The 19,271-nt window shown below is 36.8% G+C and overlaps 1 protein-coding gene across 3 annotated transcripts in view; it reads left to right on the plus strand.

Moving 5' to 3' along the window:
- The window catches only part of LOC128688774 (PHD finger protein 12-like), a 68,169-nt gene extending 49,322 nt beyond the window's left edge, over positions 1–18,847 (plus strand). For all 3 annotated transcript variants that reach the window (XM_070085476.1, XM_070085475.1, XM_070085477.1), the window contains exons 11-15: positions 4,421–4,666; positions 5,028–5,110; positions 12,618–12,824; positions 13,194–13,330; positions 15,534–18,847. In XM_070085476.1, the coding sequence (XP_069941577.1) occupies positions 4,421–4,666; positions 5,028–5,110; positions 12,618–12,824; positions 13,194–13,330; positions 15,534–15,765 (905 nt within the window). In that variant the 3' untranslated portion in view covers positions 15,766–18,847. The remainder of the gene's footprint in view (positions 1–4,420; positions 4,667–5,027; positions 5,111–12,617; positions 12,825–13,193; positions 13,331–15,533) is intronic.
- The last annotated feature ends 424 nt before the right edge of the window (positions 18,848–19,271 follow it).

Below are 19,271 nucleotides of genomic sequence, written 5' to 3' on the forward strand. Positions count from 1 at the left end.
TGGGGCCCTGCTGTATATACAGTGGAACCTCAAAAATCGAACTTAATCCGTTCCAGGACCTAGTTCTAAATTCGAAAAGTTTGAAATTCGAAGCAATATTTCCCATAAGAAGTAATGGAAGTACAATTAATCCGTTCCAGAAATCCAAAAATATTCACACAAAAAATACATTTTATAGAGATTAATTACAGTTTTACATAAAACAAATACTATAGTTTTTAATTATGTATAGTAATACATATAAAATAACATTTTTACTTACCTTTATTGAAGATTGGTGATGGCATCTGGAAGATAGGGAGGAGGAGAGAGGGAGTTGGGGTTAGTGTTTGGAAGGAGAATCCCCCTCCATGAGGACTTCAGGTAAAGCCCTCTCTGGGGTTACTTCCCTTCTCTGTCTTTTAATGCCACTAGGACCAGCTTGAGAGTCACTGGACCCCTGTCTCACAAAATAATTGTCCACAGTCCTCTGTTTCTGGCACCTCTTTAACATTTCCCTAAAATAGGACATGGTTCTGTCACTTAACTTGTTGCAAAGATGGCTTGTTTCAGCTTGCTCAGGGTGGTACTTCTGCACAAACATTTGGACATCATTCCACTTGGCACAAATCTCCTTAATCTTTGAAGAAGACACCTCATCCACTCCCTCTTCCTCCTCCTCCTCCGAAGCAAGTTCCTCAGCTGTGGTCTGATACTGCTCCGGATGAATCTCTTGCAGCTCTTCAGTGGTTAGCTCTTCCCTGTGGTCCTCCACCAACTCTTCCACATCCTCACCACTCACCTCCAACCCCAGGGTGTTCCCCAATGCCACAATAGAGTCCACAACAGGCAGAGGGTGAGCTGGGTCAGGGTCAGGGTCAGCCTCAAACCCTTCAAAATCCCTCTTTTGGACACAATCTGGCCACAATTGTCTCCAAGCAGAGCTCAAAGTCCTGGAAGTCACTCTCTCCCAAGCCTTATCTATAAGGCTTATGGAGCTGTAGATGTTGAAGTGATTCCTCCAGAACTCTCTTAGGGTCAACTTAGTGTCTGTGGTTACTTCAAAGCACTTTTCAAACACTGCTTTTGTGTAGAGTTTTTTGAAGTTAGAAATGACCTGCTGGTTAAGAGGCAAGAACTTCACTTTATAAAATTGAAGTCCTTAGACAAGAGGTCTAATAAGTTTGGAGGATGAGCAGGAGCATTGTTCATTAACAGGAGGCACTTGAGTGGCAATTTCTTTTCCTGGAGGTATTTTTTCACACTGGGGCCAAACACTTCATAGACCCACTCTTTGAAAATTTGTCTTGTGACCTATGCCTTATGATTAGCTTTCCACAAGACACATAACTTGTTCTTAACCCTTTGAGGGTTTTCGTCGTACTAGTACGTTTTACGCGTAGGGGTTTTTGACGTACTAGTACTCATAAATTCTAGCGGCCTCAAATCTAGTGGGAGAAAGCTGGTAGGCCTTCATATGAAAGAATGGGTCTATGTGGTCAGTGTGCACAGTCTAAAAAAAATCCTGCAGCACACAGTGCATAATGAGAAAAAAAAAACTTTGACCATTTTTTTTTAATAAATCAGCGACTTTGCAGTGTATTTTCGTATGGTATTTATTGTTGTATTCTAGTTTTCTTGGTCTCATTTTATAGAATGGAAGACATATTACAGAAATTGAGATGATTTTGACTGGTTTTACAAAGAAAGGTGCCTTGAAATTGAGCTCAAAGTAGCAGAAATGTTCGATTTTTACCAAACTTCAAAAGTAAACAAATCGTGCCAAGCGTGCAATACACGTCAACTGGTGAGTCTAATATTCTTTCACAAGTGCACCAATAATATTTATACCATTTTTTACACTAATGCAGTAGTCTGCATAACAGTAAATCTTATATTTTTTGTGAAAATAAAAATTCAAAGTGGAAAGCAAAAGAATATAAGAGGGGACTTGAGACATGACTAATGACTAGAGGAAATGTCATTTTAGTGCCAGGAATGTCTTTCTTGTTTATTCTGGACCCTATTCTGAAATTGGCATCTTTTGAAATTTGTGTGAAATTGGCAAAATTGCTAAATTCTGACCACTGTACTGGATAGTTGAATTTCATAAATGAGTGGTTTCTTGCATCCATTCGATAGAAAAAATGGAGTTCTAGCGAAATATTCATGTTTTTTGTCGACTAGTACAGTGAAATTGGGCGAAAATGGGGCTCAAAGTGGGCAAAATCGCCGATGCGTAAACATCGCCGAGACCGCTAACTTTGCGAGAGCATAATTCCGTAAGTTTTCTATCAAATTTCAAACTTTTGGTGTCTTTATGATCGGGAAAAGATTCTCTATCTTTTCATAAGAGAAAATAATTTTTTTTTTTTTTTAAATTTGGCCGACCCTGAGAACGAGTTTCGGAGAGGGCCTGTCGACCCTCAAAGGGTTAAAGACATTGTTTTTCTTAAACACTCTGGGATTTTCTGAATGATACACAAGTAAAGGCTTCACTTTAAAATCACCACTAGCATTAGCACAGAACAAAAGAGTAAGCCTGTCTTTCATAGGCTTGTGTCCTGGCAGTGCCTTTTCCTCCTGTGTGATGGTCCTTTTTGTCATTTTCTTCCAAAACAGGCCTGTTTCATCACAAACACTTGTTCAGGTTTGAATTCTTCACTGTCTACGTACCCCTTAAACTCCTGTACAAACTTCTCAGCCGCCCGTTTGTCTGAACTGGCTGCCTCACCATGTCTTACAACATTGTGTATGCCACTACGCTTCTTAAATCTGTCAAACCAGCCTCTGCTGGCCTTAAATTCGCTATCAGCACTGGTTCCAGGAGTTTTCTGTACCAGATCGGCATGCAACTTCCTTGCCTTTTCGCAAATAATCGTCTCTGAAACACTATCGCCTGCAATCTATTTATCCTTGATCCACACCAGCAACAACTTCTCAACCTCTTCAACTATTTGTGGTCTTTTTTTGGTTAGCATATTAAAACCTATTACATATTAATCATAGAATTGATGAGGGAAAAAAGGTGAGTGGTGCGTTGAGGTATATGTGGAGTCAAAAAACGTTATCTATGGAGGCAAAGAAGGGAATGTATGAAAGTATAGTAGTACCAACACTCTTATATGGGTGTGAAGCTTGGGTGGTAAATGCAGCAGCGAGGAGATGGTTGGAGGCAGTGGAGATGTCCTGTCTAAGGGCAATGTGTGGTGTAAATATTATGCAGAAAATTCGGAGTGTGGAAATTAAGAAAAGGTGTGAAGTTAATAAAATATTAGTCAGAGGGCAGAAGAGGGGTTCTTGAGGTGGTTTGGTCATTTAGAGAGAATGGATCAAAGTAGAATGACATGGAAAGCATATAAATCTATTGGGGAAGGAAGGCGGTGTAGGGGTCGTCCTCGAAAGAGTTGGAGAGAGGGGGTAAAGGAGGTTTTGTGGGCGAGGGGCTTGGACTTCCAGCAAGCGTGCGTGAGCGTGTTAGATAGGAGTGAATGGAGACGAATGGTACTTGGGACCTGATGATCTGTTGGAGTGTGAGCAGGGCAATATTTAGTGAAGGGATTCAGGGAAACCGTTTATTTTCATATAGTCGGACTTGAGTCCTGGAAATGGGAAGTACAGTGCCTGCACTTTAAAGGAGGGGTTTGGGATATTGACAGTTTGGAGGGATATGTTGTGTATCTTTATACATATATGCTTCTAAACTGTTGTATTCTGAGCACCTCTGCAAAAACAGTGATAATGTGTGAGTGTGGTGAAAGTGTTGAATGATGATGAAAGTATTTTCTTTTTGGGGATTTTCTTTCTTTTTTGGGTCACCCTGCCTTGGTGGGAGACAGCCGACTTGTTAAAAAAAAAAAAAAAATAACACCTTTCGCAACATCAGCTTCCTTGATTTGTTCTTTCTTTGGCAGGATAGAACCGATAGTCGACTTGTTTTTCCCATACATCCTGGCAAGCTCAATAAGTCTCACACCACTCTCATACTTCTGTATTATTTCCTTCTTCACATCTATGGTGTGTCTCACTTTCTTTACCACAGGGGTACCACTAGCAAGTTTCTTTGGGCCCATGGCAGCTTATTTCACAGTCCCACAAGCACTAAACACAACAAAATAATCATAAAATGTGTGAATGAGAGCGCAGGTTAGTGTTCACTCAAGCATAAACAAAGCTAGACTGCTCACGGCGCCTGCACGGGGACGCGGACAGAGCGGGCGTGCTGACATGTCCCGTATCCGGCAGTCCGAAAATAGGGACACAGTTTGTCCGAAAAAATGGTCCTATTTTCGAAGCGTTCAATATGTGATACGTTCGATTTTTGAGGTTCCACTGTATATTGTTATGAATTAATGCATATTATCGTTATTGTGCTGTTTAGCCACCTCTAGAGGACATTTTTCAGAAGAGTTTTTTAAATAATTTTTGTCTTCCTTATCAGAGGTATCACTGAGTCAGTTGGAGCGTTCAGTAGTTGATGTTTTGGCATGGCAACGCTTGGAGGAGTTGTTGTGTCCGCCAAGTCCAGCATCTGCACCTCTTGTCATTCAGCCTCTTCCAGCCCGTGCTTTGCTCTGTCCTCTTGTTCCAGACTCTCACCTTCAAGACTGGGCAGTGAAGTCTCCCACACCGTCCTACAGTTCTCAACCAGTGGCTATGACCTACAGAATAATTCGTATTGGGAAAGGTAAAGAATGTGTTCTCATGTGAGTTTATTTTAGATATGACCCTTCAGAGTTGAACTAAGATGTATAATACACCATCTCTAAAGACACTTTTCACTGTAAAGTGTGTGCTAGTAGTTTTAATGACCCTGACAGCTGTTTTTGAAGCATTTCATACGATTCTACTTCCCAGTCAATATGAAAGGGTTACTGTTCTATTATTTGTAGTCCTTTATGTTTTCAAATTTAATGAAGACTACAGGAAAATCTGAAGATTATTTATAAAAAAAAAATGTGCTACATTCATAAAATTTTATTGATACAGATAAACTATGGTAGATACAGATAATTTTCATTAATAACTAAGTATCTTTTTCTTTACAGGGAGCCACAACCATGTTGACCTATGTCGTTATGGTCATTGTAATTACATATCCCAAGAGCATGCTGCAATATTTTTTGATGAGGTGAGATTACTTTCATTATCCAGAGAAATTATAGCAGGTTTTGTTAAACTTTTTTTTAATCACTGATTTTTTTTTTTTTTTTTTTTGATGCCAGTAATGTGTAGGAATTTTTGAAATATAACTCCCTTCATTTTTGTAGTTTTTATGTGGTCAGAGGAAAAGACTGTAGCAGATAGTTGAGACAGTGGTGTAAATCTTTTGTATTGATTTAGTATGCAAACTGCAGAGCAGATCAGCAGACAGGACCAAGTACAGTGTCTTATGGAACACCAGTAATAAATGGGAGAAAAAGATATAATTTCTTTCATAGTTATATTCTGGTGTCTTTTGCTAAAGCAGGATTGAGTATACATGTATACTATATGGGAGTCATCCTCCAATATTGTTTTTTGCAAGGAAAGATTTGCTGGTGAGATGTCAAAGGCCTTAAATATATAATTTTTTTTTTTTTTCAACAAGTCGGCCGTCTACCACCTAGGCAGGGTGTCCCAAAAAGAAAGAAAATCCCCAAAACGAAAATACTTTCATCAACATTCAACACTTTGACCTCACTCATACATAATCACTGTTTTTGCAGAGGCGCCCAGATACAACAGCTTAGAAAGTAAAGTTTATTTCTTTGTAAAGATTACAATGTGTAATTACAATTTTCATTTGCTAAGTACAAAGATAGCCACTATCATGCCGAGGCATTTTGGGCAAACTAATCCTAATACATAGTAACTAATTAAAAGTAGATTTATTTATTTATTTATTTATTTATTTATAATTTGAACATGATACAGTGAAGTACAAAAGAATACAGTAAAATGCAGCATGCCAAAGCCACTTGAATGCATAGCATTGCGGGCAGGCTTAAAATTAACTTAAGATTAACTAAGCAATGATATATTCAGTGGTACAAAAATTATTGTAAAACAGATAACAGTTTAGTACAAATGAGTATTACAAAGACAGGTCATATGGTCATTTAATGTGTTGCTGTGTAATCAGTAGAATGGAGTATTCTGTTAGGTAATGAAGTTAAATAGTAACAAAGTTTGATTGGGTCACAGGTTGACATTTATGAGATACAATAATGAGATACAATAATGAGATACAATAATGAGATACATAAATGAGATACAATTTATGAGATACAATTATTCAGTATTTATTTAGTTGTGGGTGAGTAAGTGATTTTTGAGAAGAGACTTGAATTTATAAACAGACAGTGTTTCTTTTATATTCACAGGTAATGAATTCCAGATTTTAGAGCCTTTTATGTGCATTGAGTTTTTGCATAGCGTGCGATGGACACGAGGAACATCAAAGAGTGATCTGTGTCTTGTGTTATGGTCATGTGTTCTGTTGAGGTTGGTAAGGAGATGTTTGAGGGGAGGGTTTATGTCAGAGTTAAGTGTTCTATGTATGTAGTATGTGCAGTAATAAGTATGGATGTTTTGTATTGTGAGTAGGTTTAGAGTTTTGAATATTGGTGGAGTGTGCTGTCTGTATTGGGAATTTGTTATCATTCTGACTGCAGCCTTTTGTTGGGTGATTAGTGGTCTGAGATGGTTTATTGTTGTTGAGCCCCATGCACAAATTCCATAGGTGAGATAGGGGTAAATAAGTGAGTGATATAGGGCCAGGAGGGCTGACTGTGGAACATAGTACCGTATCTTCGATAGTATGCCTACGGTCTTGGAATTTTTTTTGGAAATTTGTTGTATATGTGTTTGAAATTTGAGTCTATTATTAAGGTGGATTCCTAGGAATTTTCCCTCTGTGAGGTTTGTGATAGGTGATCCATTTATCATTATGTTAAGAGACACATCTGCAGCTCTGTTACCAAACTGAATGTAGTAGGTTTTGTCAATGTTTAGAGTAAGTTTGTTGGTCCTCATCCAGGTTGATATTTTCTGTAATTCGGTATTTACAGTATTGGCTAGCATGATGGCTCGGGTGGGAGTAGACGTATGTAGTGTCATCTGCAAATAGTGTGGGTTTGAGTAGTTGCGATGCATTTGGTAGGTCATTTATGTATATGAGAAAGAGAAGAGGGCCTAGGACACTTCCCTGTGGGAAACCAACTGTAATTGGCTGTGCGGAAGAGTTTGCCCCATTTGTGTGCATATATTGGCTTCTGTTGCTGAGGTATGACTTTAGGTAGTTGAGGAAGTGCCCTCTTATACCATAGTGCGACAATTTTATGTGGAGCAAGTCGTGGTCAAATGTATCGAAAGCTTTACGTAAGTCAATTCTTTTTCCTCTATTGCTGTATAAATATGTTCTAGCATGTGGATAATAGCATCATTAGTATTTTTGTTAGGCCTGAACCCAAGTTGACAGGGGTTGAGTATGTTGTGGGAGATGAGGTATTAATAGATACGCTTATGGATTAATTTTTCAAAGATTTTAGAGAGAGGGTGCAGGTTGGATATTGGCCTATAGTTATTCAAGTCTGTGTGGTCTCCTCCTTTATGGATCGGGGTGACCCTTGCTATTTTGAGAACTGTAGGAAAGGTAGAGGATTCAGTGGATTTGTTCAAGAGTGTTGCAATGATTGGTGATAGCACCTGTGACACTTCTTTGTATATAATGGGTGGTAAGGTATTTAAATCTCCTGTCTTGTTTTTTAGTTTGTTGATAATAAGGGAGACTTCAGTTGGGTTAGTTGGAGCTAGGAACAGTGTGTTCGGGTAGTTGCCAGTGAGGTAGTCATTGGGTGGGGTATCTGAGCTTGGGATTTTATTGGCAAGGTTTTTTCCTATAGTGGAGAAGAAATCATTGAGTCTGTTTGCTGTTTCAGTAGGTGGGAATTGGGGTTCATCTGGTTTTGTTAATTCAATTTCGCTATTTCGTTTTATCTTTTTTGTTCCAAGTATTTCAGATAGGGTTTTCCGGGTCTTTTTTAAGTCACCTCAGAAGTTGGATAATCTGTTCTCATAATACAGTTTTTTAGCCTTTCTTATTAGGCTGGTTAGGATTGACGAGTAACGTTTTGTTTGGTCTCTGGTTATGTGGCCCATTCTGTACTGTTTTTCGTATAGGTGCTTTGTATTTATGGATTTGAGGATGCTGGGTGTTAGCTAGGGACTGTTCAGTCTCTTAGCTGTCATCTGTTTAGTTTTTTTAGGGCAGTGCTTGTTATAGATGAAAAGCATTTTCTTTTTGGAGATTTTCTTTCTTTTTTTGGGTCACCCTGCCTCGGTGGGAGACGGCTGACTTGTTGAAAAAAAAAAAAAATTCTAGCTCAGTGTGCCAGTCAATGTTTGTCACTGCTGCTGTGAAGTTATTGATAGCTCCTCATTGTGAAGTCTGAAAGTGACTTTAGTAGTGTCTAGGGGTAATTTGCCAAGGTTTGTTATGAGGATGGTAGGGTAATGATCTGTGGTATTATCTGTGATTATGCCTGATCTTAAGGGAGATATGGTGTTGGTCCAGATGTGGTCTAGTAGGGAAACACTAGTTTCTGTAACTCTTGTAGGTTTTGTTACTGTTGGTAGCAACATGCAGTTACTCATTGTGTTTGTGAATTCAGTAACGTGTGGGTCCTGGTCTTGCAGGAGATTTATATTGAAGTCACCTGAGAGTAGTAAGTGATCTTTGTTCATGCGTGCATCAGTTATCATACTTCTAGGTTTTCACTAAAACGGCTAATGTTTGACTGTGGTACTCTGTAGATGTTTATCACTGTGAGAGGTTTTTGTAGGTATTTGGATTTGAATTTAGCTATTATATATTCCCCATGTTCATCCCTTGTGCAAGTATTAGTGATGCATTTTGGTTGGTCATAGTAGTACATAGTAACTATACTTAAAACTAGACAAGAAATAGTGGTTAACTGTTCTACAATCTTATTTAAACTTAATACAAGTGAGAGGTAGTAAGGTGGAGTAGGGTTCAGTAAAATAATCTTGAAATTGCACACAGAATCTACCTTACAAGTAATGGTGCAGGTGGTAATATTTTATGGATTGGCAAAATTAAAAGCCAGGAGGTCACATAATAAAACTAATTAGCAGATGTTTTGGCTGATTTGGTTAATATTGAGAGATAAGATGATTTTTATGGCTTGGCAGAATTAAGAGCATAGAGGTCACATAATAAAAACCAGTTAGCAGAACCAACCACTCCAACACTATATCCCCCTCCCTGCTTTTAACCCTTTGACTGTTTTGGTCGTTTATATACGTCTTACGAGGTACCGTGTTTGACATATATATGTATACTCATAAATTCTAGCGGCTTCAAATCAAGCAGGAGAAAGCTGGTAGGCCCACATGTGAGAGAATGGATCTGTATGGTCAGTGTGCACCATATAAAAAAATCCTGGAGCACGCAGTGCATAATAAGAAAAAAACTAACCTTTTTTTTTAATTAAAATGCCGACTTCGTGGTGTATTTTTGTATAGTATTTATGGTTGTATTCTCACTTTCTTGGTCTCATTTGATAGAATGGAAAACATATTATAGAAAAAGAGGTGGTTTTGATTGGTTTTACTATTAAAATAACCTGGAAATGGAGCTCAAAGTAGGGGAAATGTTTGATTTTTGCCGATGTTCAAAGGTAAACAAATGATGTCATTGTCCAATAAATGTCCAACTAACCATTCTAATATGCAGTCATGAATGAGTTGACATTATTTGTCCAATTATTACAGTATTGCAGTAGTCTGCATAACAGTAAATCTTCTATTTTTTGTTTCAATAAAAATTCAAAATAAAAATCAAGAGTAATATCAGAGGGGCCTGGAGACGTGACTGATGAACAAAGAAAATGTTATTTTAGAGCCAGGAGTGTCTGCATTGTTCATTCTGGACCTTATTTTGAAATTGTCATATTTTTTTAATTTTCGTGAAATTGGCCAAATTGCAAATTTCTGACCATGTTATTGGGTAGTTGAATTCGGTAAATGGGCAGTTTCTTGTACTCAATCGATAGAAAAAATGGAGTTCTAAAGAAATAGCTATGAGTTTGGTTGACTGGAACAATGGAATTAGCTGAAAATAGGGCTCAAAGTGGGCGAAATCTCCAATTTGTAAATATCGCAGAGGTCGCTAACTTCACGAGAGCATAATTCCGTCAGTTTTCCATCAAATTTCGTTTTTTTGGTGTCATTACAATCAGGAAAAGATTCTCCATCATTTCATATGATTTTTTTTTTTTTTTTAAATTTTGCGATACCAGGAGACACCTCACGATTGGGGGTTGCGACAGTCAAGGGGTTAACATTTCCGTCATGATCCTGTCAGTTCCTGCTGCTTTACCCCCTTTCATTCTGCGTAATGCCTCACGCACCTCCCCCACACTCACATCCTGCTCTTGTTCACTCCTAAAAGATGTTATACCTTCCTGGCCAGTGCATGAAATGACCGCCTTCCTTTCTTCGTCGACATTTAAAAGTTTCTCAAAATATTCCCGTCATCTACCCAATACCTCCAGCTCCTCATCTACTAACTCCCCTACTCTGTTTTTAACTGACAAATCCATTCATTCCCTAGGATTTCTTAATTTGTTTATCTCACTCCAAAATTTTTTCTTGTTTTCATTAAAATTTCTTGACAGTGCCTCTCCCACTCTATCATATGCTCTCCTTTTATGCTCTCTCACCACTCTCTTCACCTTTCTTTTCCTCTCCATATACTCTGCTTTTCTTATAACACTTCTGCTTTGTAAAAACCTCTCATAAGCCATCCTTTTCTCTTTTATCACACCCTTTACTTCATCATTCCACCAGTCACTCCTCTTTCCTTCTGCACCCACCCTCCTATATTCACAAACTTTTGCCCCACATTCTAATACTGCATTTTTAAAACTATTCCAACCCTCTTCAACTCCCCCACTGCTCATATTTGCACTAGCCTACTTTTCTGCCAATAGTTGCTTGTATCTCACCCTAACTTTCTCCTCCCTTAGTTTATACACTTTCACCTCTCTCTTACTTGTTGTTTCCATTTTCCTCTTGTCCCATCTACCTCTTACTCTAACTGTAGCTACAATTAAATAATGATCCGATATATCAGTTGACCCTCTGTAAACATGTACAGCCTAAAGCCTACCCATCAACCTTTTATCCACCAATACATAATCTAACAAACTACTTTCATTACATGCTGTATCATACATTGTATACTTACTTATCTCTTTTTCATAAAATATGTATTACTTATTACCAAACCTCTTTCTACACATAGCTCAATTAAAGGCTCCCCATTTTCATTTATGCCTGGCACCCCAAATTTACCTACTACTCCCTCCACAACATTTTTACCCACTTTAGCATTGAAATCCCAACCACCATTACTCTCACACTTGGTTCAAAACTCCTCACGCATTCACTCAACATTTCCCAAAATCTCTGTCTCTCCTCTACAATTCTCTCTTCTCCAGGTGCATAAATGCTTACTATAACCCACTTTTCACATCCATCCTTTATTTTACTCCACATAATCTTTGAATTAATGCATACATATATTCCCTTTTTTCCTGCCATAGCTTATCCTTCAACATTATTGCTACTCCTTCTTTAGCTCTAACTATTTGAAACTCCTGACCTAATCCCATTTATCTCTCTCCATTGAAACTCTCCCACCCCCTTCAGCTTTATTTCACTTCAAGTCAGGACATCCAGCTTCTTCTCATTCATAACATCCACAATCATCTCTTTCTTATCATTTGCACAACATCCACACACATTCAAACATCCCACTTTGATGGTTTTCTTCTTTTTCTTTTTAGTAGGCTATACAGGAAAAGGGGTTACTAGCCCATAGTTAAATTTGGAATTAAAGTTCTGAGTAAATTACATGTAACATTTCAATTTGATCATAGCATAATTTGTGACTTGTGTTTTGTTTACAAGTAGATAATCTTTGTAAATATCTTTGATATTCTCAATGAATTTGACATTGGTGTGTTCACTACTGATTTATCAGTGGACTCTCCATCCACTGGTATTTTTTATGGTCCCACTCTGCTTCACACATAACCCATGCTTTAGAGAGGAAACATTAAGTTTCCTTTTAAGCATCCCTTGGTTGTCTGATCAGATTTTCAGACTGTTTAAGTTTTGCATTTTATGTACACTGAAAATTAACGAGAATGTTGTATGTACTTTACAGACCCTTCTAGCTATGTACCCCTGTCCCTCCATATAAATCTGTTAGCACATCAGACAGTTTCCCACCAAGGCAGTGACTCAAAGAAGGAAAACTCGTATCACACTCAAATTTGTTAGCAGAATTTCACAAACCACATATGTTTTTTTTTTTTTTTTTTTTTTTTTTTCCCAGTCATTTCAGTCTTTATATGCTTTGCTGAGAGCCTAAGCATAATTTCAGGCTTTGGCATATAATTTATAACTTTATATATTATGTGCTGAAAATCTTACCAGTATATGTTTCAAAAATGCAATTGCAAGTTATTCTCAAGAAGTAGACTATTAATGGTTGTAGACATCTTCATAAATGTTGTTAATGATTAATATTTAATATTAAGATGGTATGTTTTCTATTGCTACAGAATACTGGGCACTATGAGCTCCTTAATTATAGTCCTCATGGCACCAGAGTTGATAGTGTGCTATATCGATACGATCACAGTGAGAAGACTGTGAATCATGCACCTCCACCTCCACTTCTCCAACAAGTCCGAGCCATTATTAACCAAAGAAGAGGCCACCTTCCAGACAGACCTATAGGAGAAGCCATGACAGATACTCCAGGACAAGTGAGTCAGTCATTCACCCATACTCTTTTTTTTTTTCGTGTGATCAGAATCTAATTCTGGTAACCTTGAATCATAGGCAATTTGTTTTTAGGGTCATAAGAGGAATGGCCAACATAGAGAGGGAAAAGAACTGGGGTAGGATAGGACAGTGAAAAAAAATGGTTGTGGGTAGACAAGGAGAGACTGGTTAGAAGGGTGGCCTAACCACTTTGGGTGAGTTTTAAGGGAGTGGTTTTTGTCACATACTGATTAGTGGTGTAAGGCAGAAAGATATAACATGTGCAGAGAATAATGAGTACTTCTGTCATCATGACATGTCATCATGAGCTATGGTAGTTAATGGGTGTTGTCTTTCTTCTTTCCCTTCAGACATTAACTCGGTGTAACTGTAAACTTGGGAAACGGAAGATGTGTGGCACATCCAAGGTCACATCATCAGTCACCCATGGTAGTGGAGGTTGGGAGGGGGGTGCTGTCCTCCACCATGGGTCACATCTTAAGTTTGGGTAAGTAATGACTTCAAATATTTCTCATTAAGTTTGCATGCATCTTTAACCAATTTCATCATTCCCAGCTTATCATCCCATCACAAGGATAAATACCAGTGCAATTTAATATTATTAGCTCATACACATAACAAAGTATTTTAAAAAGCAGTTGAAACCTTCACTATATGATAAGTATTTTGCACAAACAAGTTGAAAGAAAGCATTTTGTGCCCTATTAACCCACTGTAGTCTCATTCGTGGGTGGAATATTTTGGCATACAATACCTAACTGATAGTATATAAGAAATAAAAACAATGCAAGTTAAGAAGTGACTAAGGCAAGTACATATTATTATTATAATCAAAAAGAAACGCTAAGCCACAAGGGCTATACAGCGCTGCAGGGCAGGAAGGAAGCGAGGGCATCAGGTGGCAAAAGGGAGGTGGATGAGTAATAGGTTACGGATAACAGCGGAGCAGTGGATGGTGAAAGGGTAAAGGGCAGCAAGAGACTGAGCTAGAAAGGGCTGAGGGGAGTGCATAAGGTATCATCATCAGAGTTTGTGGAGTAAATCAGTCGTTGTCAAGAAGTCAATGAGAGAGTCAGGATTAAAGGAGGGTCCATCAGCAAGAAGGGAAGGTAAAGAGAGAGTAGTAGAACGAAGACAGCGTTGGAGGTAAATTCTGCGTGCTCGTTGATAGAGAGGGCAGTCTAACAGAATGTGGCTAATCGATACTGGAACTTGACACTGCTCACAGAGAGGTACAGGGTGCCTCTCCATGAGATACCCGTGAGTAAGACTAGTGTGGCCAATATGAAGACGGGAGAGAGTGGTCTCCCAACCACAGCACTGATGACAAGAAGACGGCCAGTAACCTATGCTCGGTTTAATAGAATGAAGTTTGTTACCAAGCAGAGTTGACCAACGTTGTTGCCAACGGGCGCGAAGGTGGGCAGCTATTGTAGCAAAATAGTCCAGAAATGGAACACCTCTATAGGAAATTGGTAGGTCATGTACTGCTGACCACGCAGCAGTGTCTGCCTGTTCATTGCCCTGTATGTCGACATGACCAGGGACCCAACAAAAAATAATATCTTTATGCTTCGTAGAGATACGGCGTAGCCAAAGTTAAGAAATAACAGAAATGATAGACAGTGAAGGAGGGCATGAGGTGGAAAGATGAAATTCATTGGGGAAGAAAAGAAGAAAAAAACAATGAAGAAAGGGGTATAAAGAAATATAGAGGGTATGTGAGAGACAGAGCAGAGTAAAAGTGACTATGAAGGAGATATTATGAATAGGAGAGAGAGATGAATTGGAGTAGTAAAAAAAGGAAGTGTGTGGTAGTATTCTATACTTAAGCAATATTGTATAGAGAATTGAAATTTGCTGAAGTAACAGACATTCTTTATTATAGAATTAGCACCAGAGATAGAAGAATTGTCTGCACCCTATTGGCTGCCAATACCAGTGAGCTAGAGACACTTACCATGTCATAAGTTGTTTTTTCAACAAACTGGCCATATCCCACTGAGGCAGGGTGATCTAAAAAGAAAAACAAAAGTTTCTCTTTTTAAATTTAGTAATTTATACAAGAGAAGGGGTTACTAGTCCCTTGCTCCCGGCATTTTAGTCGCCTCTTATGACACACATGGCTTAGAGGAAGAATATGTCATGACTTAGGTTAAAAAAAAAAAGATTCAGGTGTGTGTGTGTGTGTCTGCAACACAAGTTTTAAAGACAAGTGACATCTGGAATAGGTGTGTTTGTATACTTACTAATGCAAAAATCAGGTAGGATTCATAGAAGCAGGTTAGCTAAACCTGAATTCTGGATGTGGGAACCACAGTACCTGCACTGAAGTATGGGTGGGGATGTTGAAGTTTAAAGGATAATTTGAATTGTATTCTCAGCACTACTTGAAAGACAGTGTGAGGGTGAATGTGTTTTCTCCCATGGGTCATTCCACCTAGGTGGAAAATGGCCAGTGCATTAAGACTTGTAGGATTTTTGGGTCTATTGGCTTCATTGCCAGACAATGAAAATGTTTAATGTGTTTGCACTAGGGATATACATTCACTGCTTCATGATACTGTAGCAGTCATGATTAAATATACCAGTAGCTTTGTTGCAGTTTTCAAGTTGGTTGGCATGTTTGGCAATAAGAGCAAATTTGTAGAGTACTTGGAAGAGACAGTCTTATTTTTATCCAATCCCAGATGCCTGCAGTTTGTGTTCAGCATTGTAGAAGAGGCCAGTAAAGCAGACTGGGTAGAAACAACTCTTAGTACATACCTGAAGTTTTTCAAACAAGAGGAAGAGGATCAAGAGAAGGAAGAGGCAGCAACAAAGATAAAGGAAGAAATAGATGATGACGACGATGACGATGATGATGATGATGATGAAGAGGAGGAGACAACAAGAAAAGAGGAAAATAACTCAAAGTCATGAGATATAATTTTTAATAATTGATGTACGTATTTATACATGCTTCTTAGACTTTATAGTTTCAGTGAATTTTTTTCACCAGGAGTGTTTATGAATAAGTGTGTTGAGTAAATAATATTAGAAAGATATAAGATTGTCTTTAGGTAAATTAAAACAAAAATAGAAAGATTATTTAATAACTAAAATACTTTTGAGTCCTTTATGGACTTGTGTGTTAATTTTTGAAAAATATTGTATATGAAGACAATTTATTAAATCTTAGTGTATTATAAAGAAAGATAAAGCTATTATTTTATGACTTATGACAACAGAAGGGTGATAAATATTCTGATGGGCGTTTGTGAATTTTGTAAACAGAATCTCTAAGATTAAAGGTGTTCACAAATATTTGAACAGGTGTATAGAATGAGAGTTTTCACATGGTACCCACAATACAAGAGTTTCCCCCTATATTGTTTATCCTTAACTCGATGATCAGCGGCAGCTCTGTGCACCAGCTCGGCACCTTGGGTGTTAGACTTGCCCTATCCAGATAATCATCATGTATGAATGGCTGGAAGGTATATGCACAAATACAAAGTAGCAAAGTAGCCAAAATATAAAGGTTTTTAAACTAGTTGATACGATGTGCTGCCTACTGTTGGTACTCTGGAAGTGTTTTGCCATTTCTTACTACTGATCATCAGACTTTTCATCTGATGGTTGCTTTATCAGCATTTTGTTATATGCATATTTGTAATTTTATCCAGGTTCTTAAAAAATATATTGGTACATGGTTGTAGCTTATATTTTCTGTACCAAAAAAAGCCACTGTGTTACCTAAAGCTCTCAATATTGAACAATCTATATGTATTTTTAGTGCTAATATATTATGTAAATGGTAATGTACATATTAAACTTTAATTCATGTCCTTATACATTAAAAATTATTGTACATAATGTACAGATTTAATGATGTTATTTTATATTCATAAAGTACACATTACTTCAGTATCCTGTCTTCATACCTATGACTGAAGAGTGTTGCCAGACCATTGCCAATATACTGTATTCTTTATCTCAAGTCAGTGTGTTGTTTACTCAAGTTATTTTACGGGTGTCTGTGGAATGGAAGTTTATGGATTTACACAAACTTGAACACTAACATACATACATTTACTGTAACTACACAATTACATTAATAATTATGCAGGAGTAGAATTTTCTTTGAGAAATTTCAAATATGCAGTACATACAGTAATATGTTTAACAAAGTTCAAAGAATTTTTTAACCCTGTTTGATTTCATGCATAAGATTAATTGTTGAGTAAATATAACTGCTGCTCTATCGACTTGCATATATGTTAGTGAATGAATGACCATTACAATACTCTTCACATTTATCAAGCTGAATTCTGTATGTCGGTGATGGTCACAGTGCATCGTACCTGATATTTGCATGTCATGGTCTTTTCTCAGCTCAAGCATTTTCTTAAATTTCCTCAACTACTTTATTTCATTTTCATTGAAAATTTAAACAGCCTGAGAATTTTTTATTTTTCAGGGGGGGGGGGAAACAGGTCATGCAGTGGTTTTTCATTTTCTATACAAAGCCAATGAAATTAAAATTAAACAAAGTATATTACATATATGAATACATGAAATATCTATGCATGTATCTCAAGTTTCATTTATAACTGATGGCAGATTTGGTTTAATCAAAATATTTTATATGTATATTTGCTTTTCAATGAAAAAAACTCCTTTCTGAAGATAAGGTTAAATTTGAAAGGCTTTATCAATAATACACAAACCTTTCTCAGAAAAGTACAAAAATTTATTCAAAGTAGGTGACAAAAGATATACAGTACTCAGAATTAGATTTGAAACTGTTCTAGGTATGAAAGAAAAGAATTCAATTAATTTGTATACTGTACCTTATAATGATAGTTTTCAAATTCAGTAGGTCAACACAAAACATAATAATCTAAGCAAGAGGTCTTCAGATTGATGGGCATATTAAGTACATAATTTTCTGTGCACTCACAGTAAGATGGTATCTAACAAAATTTTGAGCAATTACTTTAATTTTGGCTTTGTGTGGGGCAGTTAAGGCCTATGAAAATAAGACTTGTTTAGAAACTTTCTCAATTACAGCACATAGTCAAGTTTTGTAAGCCCCTTGGAATTTTTTTTTTTACCTAGCCAACAAAATTTAAATCCACATTATCTATGGAGTTAAGCATGCTTATATCACCAGGTTAATTAGGCCTACAGCTGATCCATAATTATACAACACGTCAAGTCACAATGTGATGTTGACGTTAAACAAAATTTTAGTATCCATTCTGTGATAGCATACATATTCACTGCTGATGGATTTGGGCTTAGTACTTCTCAAAACTCAACTTTCAAAGTTTCATTACTTATTTCTTCGTGATCATGTACAGTCAGATAATGTTTGTATAGTTATGTGCAAAAAAATTGCATTGTTTATCTGTCACTTAAGAGAATGTTTTTATATAAAAAGATTGAGACTGCAATGGCAAATATAACTTCTCAGCCACTAAATGACCCAGTCAGTATATTTTTTCATTCATTTTACTCTGTTATGACTATTATCTTCACTTTCTCTATAAATAATATAAAACTTTAATGTATAAATATATAAATTTTTAAGAAATTTGCATAGATTTTATAAATATAAAAGTTTATAGTTGTTTATGCAATATTATTACTGTTGGGTTTTAAGTATATCTTATGAAATAAATAAGAATAAGTTTTTCCAACATGGCAAGTCCTTTCTGCTGATTTTATAGCAAGCAAAATAAAAATGTACATAAGATTTTATTAAAAGATACACGGTATAACAGTATTAAAAAATGTGGAACATACATATGCACATACTAACTTACTTGAACAGTTTAATAGGTGGTATATCAAGTAAACTTCTTTCATAATATGTCTGTATTACAGCCTTGTTTATGAATCTTCTATATTTTGCTCTAATATATTTTTTTGTGTATGTGTGTTTCTGATCCAAAAAAAAAAAAAATTGTCTTCAGTCAACATTAACACTATTGTTTTTTGTCTACAGAAGTTTTACTGACTGACTTTCTTGCCCCTTGCTAGTAAATTTTATTTCAGTTTTTCACATAAAAAAAATTCCTTAAATGCATACTATTTTTGTCCTAATATGTAAATATAGTTTTGAGTCAGTAGTTCTTCACTAATACAGGTGATCTTAAGTGACTAAGTAATGAACATGCTAAATTATTTAGCTTGCAAATATACTAAGAAGACTTGTTGTGTTGTAAAGGGTGTGTAGTGATCCTAGTTAAGAAAGATAATGGTCTGCCTATAAAATAATTTACAGTTGAACCTCTTTTAGCTGAAAATCTGCTTAATGCAGTGGAATTTCACTGGCTGCTCCTGCCCACAATTATTAATAAAAAATACACCTGCTGTAGGAAATTTGTACATTTTTCTTTATTTGATACAAATGTTTGGCACTGCAACAACCCCTTACT

The sequence above is a fragment of the Cherax quadricarinatus genome, chromosome 16, assembly GCF_038502225.1.
Source record: "Cherax quadricarinatus isolate ZL_2023a chromosome 16, ASM3850222v1, whole genome shotgun sequence".
Lineage (NCBI taxonomy): Eukaryota > Metazoa > Arthropoda > Malacostraca > Decapoda > Parastacidae > Cherax > Cherax quadricarinatus.